We start from the raw sequence: 9,537 nt of genomic DNA, 5'->3' as shown, positions 1-9,537 counted from the left end.
TTTATTTATTTTGTTTCCCTGTATGATCTGCCTTCCTCTTTTTCCTCTGCTTATCCAACTCTTACCATCCTTTGCAGTTCTTCTTGGATTCTTTTATCCCACCCTGAACATACTGAACGAACCTTAGGCAAGTCACTTGACCTTTCTATGGATGAGACTGTTAGTTCCTGTATGTTGCTGTTATGCTTTTATCTTAATGCTGGATGATAAATACAGCTATCTGTATTTTCAAAGTCATCTTCTCGAGGTAAGCAGTAAACCAATAGAAAATGCTCTTAATTGTAATGACAGTACTGATGTTCACTCTCCTTTTAAGGAATAGAGACAATAGCTGCTCTATTTAGTAAGTAAATTTGTAATATCCCTTAACAGAGAACGTGGTGGACAGAATCAGCTTTATAGATTGATTGCATCATTAACAGTGGAAGGGCTTGTAGACTTCTAGGAAAGCCTAAATGTGGCTCTTGCTTGGTGAGTAATGTACATTTTCTGGGTTTTTTTTTTCCTATTAGCTATTCTGTCATTGGTTTTATTGACAAAAATAAAGACACTTTATTTCAAGATTTCAAGCGCCTCATGTATAACAGGTAAGATTAAATTTTGTTATCTCTGTGTTGTTCTTTGACATATACATTGTATAGAATATATGCACACGATTATATTTTTGTGACAATTTTAAGATTTTCTGGCCAATTTTCTAGTTCTGCTTAATTATACTTAATAAAGTAACACGTTAAGGTTATGATTAAAACATCTATAAACTTAGAGCAGGGACCTGCTACTAATATGATTTTCCTTGATTTTCTTTGGGCTGCCTCAGTTTCTCTGTTCACTGTTGCCATCCTTCTGGCACCCCATACCAGTATACTCTGCATTCCCCAGGAAGGCCACTGGTGAGGAGAGGGTGTCAGATAACCTCTGGCCCAGCTGAAAGTTTTACATACTCAGGGTCCCACTGTAGTGTCTTTGCCTCCAACATAGAGACCACTCTAATATCAGAGTGATATCTAGTGTCAATGATGACAGATCCTGAATGGACAGAATCTTCTCACAATCTAAGAAAATGTGAAAAAGCTGTGGCAAAGGATAGCTAAGTTCAAACTTAGTATGGATACTTTGGAAAGAAGGCCCATGAAGAAGAAAAGATTCTTAGCCAGCTTCTTCTTTTGAATTAGAGAACTGTAGTCACTCATTTATCAAGTCTACTCAGTCGTTCAATCAGAAATATGTTAAGTACCTCCGAACCACACATTCTCCTATGCTCTGGGATACAGCTGTGAAAAAAAAAATTAGACAGAGTTCCTGCCCTCGTGGATCTTTATATTCTAGTGGAGGTGATAGTTAACATACAAGAATAACAGCTAACTTTCAGGTAGTGACAAGTGCTTTGAAGAAAAATAAAATAGATAAGAGATTGAAGGGTACAGAAAGGAAGGGCAGGGAAGGAATTATAGACACCGTGATCAGAAAAGCCTTCTTAAAAGAGGTGACATTTGATCAGAGACTGAATGAAGTGAGGGAGCGAGCCATGAACAGTGGGGGGAAGTGCATTTCAGGTAGAGAGAACAGCTAGTACCACGGTGCTAAGGCGAGAATGAGCTTGGGTGTTTTGAGGACAGCAAGAAGGCCAGTGCGGCTAAAAACAGAATGAGGGATGGGGAGAGTGACAAGGAATGAATTTAGAGAAGTCAACAGGGGCTGGATTATGAAGAGCCTGTGAGCTAAAGTAAGGATGAAATATGAAGGGAAGCCATTGGAATTTATGACATGATGTGATATATATGTTAAAGAAATCACTAGGGCTACTGTGTAAAACACTTACTATTAAGGGCAAGAGTAGAAATGAAGAGACTAGTTAGGAGGCTAGTTTAGTAACCCAGGCTGAGACCTGGATGATAGTGACAGAGATGATGAAAAAAAGATTTGCCGATAGATAAGTTGTGTGATGTGAGAGAAAAACAGAAATCAAAGACGATGCCTGAGCAATAGAGAGGGGATGCTTGATGCGGGGAAGACAAGAAGAGGAACTAATTTGGTGAGGGAAATCAAGAGTTTTGTTTTGGATATGTTATGTCAGGTGTATATTGGACATCCGGTTGAAAATGCCAAATAGGCAATTACATGTACGCGCCTGGAACTCAGGGTGAAAGTGGGGCTAGAGATATAAATTCATTAGTATTTAAAGCCATAAGACTGAATGAGATTATCTAGGGTGAGCACAGATTAAAAAAGAGAGAGAGAATGGAGTTTGAAAGACAAACCCCTGAGACACTCCAATATGTAGAGTCAAGCAAGGAAAGAGGAACTGGTGAAGGAAACTGAGAGCATGCCAGCGAGGTAGGAAGAAAACCAGGAATCTGGTGTCACAGAGGCTAAGCCAAAAAAACATGTGCTCTGAGGAGAAAAAAATTATAAACTGTGTCAAATATTGTCAAAAGCAGAGTGATCGCAGGACCAAGATTAACCACCGGACTGGCTAACATGAAAGCCGGTGGGACTCTTGACAATTAAGCATTCTGCTTGGTTTCAGTCGAGTCACAAAGACGAATGTGTGATTGAAATGGGCTCAAGAGGATAAAGAAAATGAGAATGTGGAGATACTGTGTTTAAACAGTTCTTTCAAGAAGTTTTGCTATAAAATGCCTCACCTCTGTGGATGTCGAAGGCACCAAGAATGATGATGGAGCTATCATCCCTAGGAAGTTAGAGACATCGGGATGTGAGACGGGATCCAAGTAGGAGCTGGTCATGGAGAAAAGGGACTTTCAGAAAGCAGTTCAATGCTTGATTTATCAGATAAGGTGCACCCATTTTAAGGGACAACGACAGAGTGTGACATTGCTCTGTGTAGGAAATATCAAAAACTCAAATTAGAAAAATGGCCTCAGTTGCCTGGTGGCAAGGTCAGGGTGTGTTGCCAGGGGAAGGCAGCCAGACCGTGTACCAAAAAGGCTGCCCAAAGCAGCATTCATTAACTTCGTGACTTTGTCATGGCCCAGAGGTTCAGCTCACTGAGAACAGGTCCACCTTCCAGAGGTAGATTTACGTAACCCCAGGCTCACTGGACCAGTGTTGAAACAAAGCAGCCTGTGGATTTATTTCTAGAGAAAAATCTAACAGTCACATGGAATGAAATACTTGCATTGGTATGACAATCTGTTTTTTTTTCCTGTTGGAAAACCTATTTGCGAAGTCAATAACAGTGAGAATTCTAGTTTATTAATTGACAGTGAAAAATATTACCTATAGAATTTAGAATGCTTAATTGCTTGGTAAGCATGGATTCAGAACAAAGGAACTTAGATAAATTCAACAATTAAAGGCATCAGGCTAAGATGAGTCCATTTCACAATAGGCATGGTCTTACCAAAGGTGTAAAAGGTTAACTTACTGTACATATTTCCATAATAAGAAAAGCCTTGCCAGTCGGGTGGTAAGTCTTGAAATTATATTGGCTAAAACCATCCTCTAAAATGGTATTTGGATAAGCTGCCTTTACCTCTGGACACTTTTAGTGCTTCCATGGCTAAATTGCCTTCCAAAATTTCAGTCCTCTCTTTCTTTGTATGTGTTAAAGAGTAATCTTTGGATCTCTAGTTCTGTAGACCTTGAGAGTACACCTGGGTGTATGCATGCACATGCGTGTTTGTGTTCGTGCATGTGTGTGTGTGTGTGTGTGTGTGTGCCTGTGTGCATGTGTGTGCATGTGCATGCGTGGGTGTGAACAAAAGCGGAGGAGCAAGCAGGCAGCCACCAGATGCAGACTTGGATTGTTACTACTCTCATGTTAGCCAGATAAGTTCTGCCTTATCTAATATACATACTGGGTTTCTGGATAAATAACCTTCCCCTTTAAGAAAAATGTTCTTTTAAATATTTGAAAACTATTTTGTTGACATTACATTCATGACTTACTGCCCTCAAAGTTCTTTCTCTTTAAAATGATCGTATGTGTCACAGAGTTTTGGTTCATTATGTATCCATTCCACTGTTTAATAGAATCATCATCAACATCATCATCATCTTATTTCCTTCATTTTTAACATCCCTCCACCTCCATTTACAAGATAGTATGCAAAAATAGTCTCTAAATATGGCCACCAGTGATAAGGTGGTATTTGGGGTAGAAATTGCATAGACCCAAAGTCAGTGATCTTCAATCTTTACATGCATCAGAATTTTCAAAGTACAGTGCTCTGCTTTTTGGAAATTTTATTCAGTAGGTGTGAGGAAGGCATCCAGTCTTTATGTACACTAAAGGCTGAGAACCATTGCCTTGAATTCTCTCTCTGCTAAAGATTAGAATGGAAAAGTTAGGGAAAAACAATATACATTTATGTGGTTATTTTTATTGATATGTGTATCATCGGGAAATTATGGAGTAAGACTATAGAGTAATAAAACTGGGTCCATAGGTCATAGTATTAATTTGTAGCTACGTTTTTTTTTTTATAGCCACTTTTGATAGTAGTTGGCACTACTTACTAGCAGTGGTGGGGTTGGGAGTGTTGCTCTGTCTTCTCTCAAAGACCCAATCAATCTTCACCTCACCGTTTATCTTCTTTGCTCTTTTGTCATTCATTCTGGAATTTTGAGACTCTATGTAAAGAAATTTACTAAGTATTTGTGAAACCAACTCAGTTTTCTCAATTTTATACTAGGGGAAGAAATGATGGCAGTAGTAAACACAATTAACAAACAATGTCCATATTAAGTCTTTTGTCAACTCTCAATTTAAAAAAAAAAATTAAAAATCTGACAGAAGAAATTTTCAGGAAGCAAGCAATATTTCAAGTTCTAAGTACTTTAAAATCAAAAGCTCCCAAAATGAAACAAGAAGAAAATCAGAATTGAAACCACCACCCAGGTTTTTAAAAATATCTTACAAAGCCAAATAATGAACATACAATTTTTAGCATGAAAACTGGCCTGAAGTACACTTTAAGAATTAGATTGCAACGGTCTTAGTTTCACATCAGTAAAATATTGTAACTGCCAATGTTACCTATAAATGTGTTCATAAATTCAACTGCAGTCAAGGGATTTACTAGAAGACAGTGTAAAAACGGTTATTTTATATTTCCATCTGTATGCTTAGAAAGACCTGGCTTTTTGTAGTGTAACCTATTCTGTACGAATATTTGTTCAGTCAAAAGATACTTTCACTTTCACATTTTCTGCCATAACATTCAGCATTGTTTTCCCACTAGCTGTTTGTCCTCATTCTTATAACTACCACCCAAAACCATTTTGTTTCATGTATTTATTGTAAGAGCCATGTTAACCATTTGAGGGTCCTAGGTCATAATAATATGGATGTCACTTTAAAGAAGTTTAAAGAATTTTTTAAATGTAATATAGTTTGGACACATTTTCTCTGTCTCTGATGTAGTATCTGTCTTTACACTTTTAGCAGAATTTTCTGGGTGGAATCACTTTTCCAGTTAGGCCTGGTGAGTTCAGTTGTGCCTCCCAGGATACAGTTCAGCAGGATTGCTTAGCAATTCTTTTTCAGCTTATTTGAATGTAATATTTGAATTGCTCTTTCTGTGCTTTTCAGTTCAAATCCTGTGCTGAAGAATATGTGGCCCGAAGGCAAGCTGAGCATTACTGAGGTGACCAAGCGGCCTCTGACGGCCGCCACCTTATTTAAGAACTCTATGATTGCTTTAGTAGACAACCTTGCATCAAAGGTAATTATTTTCTTTTCTAAATATCCATGTTAATTCATAAATTCCCTCTTGGTATATGTTATAGAGAATGTATGTATGACTTGCTATTTAGATAATTATAGTAAATCAAATTGAAGAATATATATTTAAAGTGAATGTTATAATAGAATTTTTATTCTGCCCCCCACCTTTTTTTTTAACATGACTGGGTGGAACAGTTGTCTGTGTCCCAGATGAAGTGTTTTTCTTAAATTTGGGCTTTTTATCCTAGCATTGTTATCAAAGGAAACATCTTAGTGATATCTTTAAAATATATATAAAATGTGTGTGTGTGTGCATACATACATATTTAACTATAAAGTATAGCATGTGCCTGACAAAAACGAACTTCAGCCTGTGCTAAAGATAAAGCCTGGCTTTAAAAATACCATGAATTAAATTGTAATACAGCATCCATATATTGTATCTGAATACAAAATGACCAGCTAGAGTTTTAAGAGGAAGTTTAATATTTAAGAATTGTCCTTAGGCTACTTGAAAAATTGAAATAAAAAGGTGTATTATTGACAATTATTTCTGCTTTTTATTGCTCCTTTGAAATCCAATACTGTTTGATAACTTTAATCTGTTTTTTTTTTTCTTAAAGAACAGATTTCTACTCTTAACTGCTGCTGCTGACAACTTTGATAAATTACATAGCATTCTGAAACTCATTATTTTTAGTTTCTTCATTTTTATCTTTCTCTTCTGGTGCTTTTCCTGTGTATTTTCTTTTTTATGGTTATCTTTTTTTTTTTTTTTTTAAATCAACTTCCTCACTAAGAATTAAATCTATACTGTTTCTGGTTACTTCACTGTGGATGAGTTTGGTAAATGCCACAAGAAGACATCTGCTTAGTAGCTTTCTGTTTCTTTTCATCAAGATTCTTTGGCCCCAAGTAACAACAAATAAGCACAATTTGTTGGTTGGTGTAATTAAACCTCCAGAAAGGAAGGGGTAACAACACCCGAACCGAAAGAATTCATTAGAACTCTTCCTCTTGCTTCTCATCTTTTCTCTGCTTGTCAGCTTTAGCCTGCCTCGTCTAGCAAGAAGGAATGTGAACCTAGAAGGAAGGCATGTGACACAAGAAATAGAGTTGAACACAGAGTATATTAACTTTATTTAATTAACTAGAAAAGAATCACTTCTCTAAAATTGGTAGTTAAATGTGCATTTTTTAGAAATAAAAATTCTAGAACCATGTATAATTTCTGTATTAGGGATTGCATACAGACACTAATAAAGGAAACTCTCAAATCAGTAGCTTAAACAGAAGGAAGTATCACAGGACTAGTATAACAGCTCTACAGTTATTAGGGACTCAGGTACCTTCTGCCTTTCTGCTTTACCATCCTAGTGCTTGGCTTCCATTTTCCTGGTCCAAGATGGCAGCTGGCGTTCCTTTTCTTTTAAAGAGATCCCTTGGAAATCTCTCACACAGCACTTCAGCTACATCTCATTTGCTATACTTAGATGCCAGAGAAGTTGGGAAGTACGTTTTCATTCTGTTCAGCAGTGTACCCAGATAAAAATAAATACCCTGTTTCAAAGTAGGAAAAATATACTGGATGTGTGGTAGGCAAATAGCCTAGTAGTCTCCGCTACAGCTTTCCAATCTCTGTACTTACAGAGGTGGGAGAATGAGGGAGAGAGCAGGGATAAGCAAAAGAATATAGACAATTTATCGGTCCTATAGAAGGCAGGAAGATGGGTGGGGCAGAAACAAAGAAAAAATGTTAATTACTTTTAGAAAGTACATAATAATGTAATAGAAATAAATCTAAATAATTGGTACTCACCATAAATGTATTGACTAAATAGACTAGATAGGTGGGAAATCCAGATATATGCTGCGTATAGGAGATACCGAATTAACACTAGGCAGAAAAAAAATTATAAACAAAGAGGTAAAGACATATCAAGCTCCTCCCCCCCCCAAAAACTGGTTAAAAGCTATATTAATGTGAAAGTAGAATTTAAGAAAAAAGATATTAATACAGGTAAAGAGACTAATGATACAATGAAAATACCTGAGAAAGTAAAGCCATTTTGAACTACGTATCTAATGATATAGCCATGATTGTGCATGAACCCTGTAAAGCAAAAAGAGAACCTGAAAATTTTTAAAGGAAAAATTGACAAGGCCACAGTCCTAGTGGGAGATTTTAAACCAGCTCTACCAGACATTGATAGATTAATCAGACAAAAAACTTTAGTAAGAATGCAGAAGCTTTGAACACCAAATTTAAACTTTTATCTAATAGATCAAAATAACTCTGTACCCAGAGATTAGGAAGTACATATTCCTTTCAAGTATACATAGAACATTTACAAGAATTGACCCCATGCTAGATCACAAAGGAAGTCTTAACCATTTTAAGAAATGTATATACAGCTGCATTCTCCATCCTCAGCAAGTGAAATAAAAATTGGCATTAAAAATGTTTTTTAAAGGTGCTTGGGAACTTAAATGTTCCCCTAAATAACTCACAGTTGGAAGAGGAATTCACAATGGAAATTATAAAATATCTGGAACTGCATGACAAAGAATTTATCAAAATTTGTAGGATACTGCTAAAGGGGTCTACTTGTTATACCTTTATTTAAAAAAAAAAAAAAGAAAGACTGAAAATAAATGAGTTTTCAACTCAAGAAGCCAGGAAAGGAACTCCAAAGAAAATCTAAAGAAAGAAGTAAGAAAGTAATTTTTAAATAGCAAAAATTTAAACTAATCGATCAAAACTTAATCAAAAGACAGACATTTAATAAAACTGATTTAAAAAAATAAAAAGCAATGAAGAAAAGATACAGTTTAATATAGAGATTTTTAAAGCATGAAAATATTAGGAACAACTGTATGTCAATGAATTTGAAAAATTAATAGTGTTCTAGAAAAATGTGCTATCAAATTAACTCAAGAAGAAATAGAAAACCTGAATAAATCGGTAACCTTAAAGATTCTGTATCGGGAGCTTCTGTCCCTGTGGAGTCAAGGGTGCATTACCTTCCCACTACATCAATATGTTTGCCAACCAGGAAGCTCCTCGGAATCTTGGTGTCCTGAGCTTCTTTATCAGGGCCTCATTGTGCAAGCATGATTGATTCAATCTCCGGCCCCCCTCCCCCATTCTTCCCTCCCCAGAGGTCAGGCATCTGAAAGTTCTAGCCCTGCAATCATGTAGAGGGTTTTCTGGTGCCTAGCCTACATCCTGAAGCTATCTAGGGGCTGGGCTTGAGTCAACTCATTAGCATAACAAAGATATTCCTATCACTGAGGAAATTCTGAAGGTACCAGGGACAAAGACCAGAGAGAGAGAGCAAGTGAGCACGCGCACAAGATTTTTTTTATTATTATTATACCACAGCCTCCCAACGATATCCTAGTCCTAATTCCCAGAACCTGTGAACATGTTGTTACATGGCAGGAGAAATTAAGGTTGCCAGTCAACTGACCTTAAAATAAATCCTGCGTTATTCAAATAGGCCTAGTGTAAATTCGGGAGTCTTTCAGATGGAAAGAGAGAGGCAGAAAGGGTCAGAACCAGAAAGATGGCATCATGAGGAAGATTCAGCTGGCTGGCTTTGAAAATGGGAGGAGATCACAAGCCGAGGGATGTGGGCAGCCTCTAGAAGCTGGAAAAGATAAGAAAACGGGTTCCAGAAAATAACACCTCTGCTAACACCTTGAATTTTAGCCTAGTGAGATTCATTTCAAACTGTTGACCTCCAGAACTGTATGAGAATAAATTCGTGTTGTTTTAAGCTGCTAAATTTGTGATAATCTGCTTCAGCAGCAATAGGAAACTAATAGAGCAGGGCTTA

The 9,537-nt window shown here is 36.8% G+C and overlaps 1 protein-coding gene across 5 annotated transcripts in view; it reads left to right on the top strand.

Annotated features, from left to right (window-relative positions):
- MYO1D (myosin ID) overlaps window positions 1-9,537 on the top strand; it is a 298,677-nt gene that overhangs the window by 109,106 nt on the left and 180,034 nt on the right. For 3 of the 5 annotated variants that reach the window (XM_023530611.1, XM_023530614.1, XM_023530613.1), the window contains exons 13-14: window positions 513-587; window positions 5,561-5,693. In XM_023530611.1, coding sequence (XP_023386379.1) covers window positions 513-587; window positions 5,561-5,693 — 208 coding nt within the window. The remainder of the gene's footprint in view (window positions 1-512; window positions 588-5,560; window positions 5,694-9,537) is intronic. The other 2 variants (XM_023530612.1, XM_011360040.1) reach the window with 1 other exon arrangement.

This window comes from Pteropus vampyrus, unplaced genomic scaffold, assembly GCF_000151845.1.
Source record: "Pteropus vampyrus isolate Shadow unplaced genomic scaffold, Pvam_2.0 Scaffold50, whole genome shotgun sequence".
NCBI classification, from domain to species: domain Eukaryota; kingdom Metazoa; phylum Chordata; class Mammalia; order Chiroptera; family Pteropodidae; genus Pteropus; species Pteropus vampyrus.
Note: the sequence above shows the minus strand (reverse complement) of the source record. Positions and strands in the feature narration are given on the sequence as shown.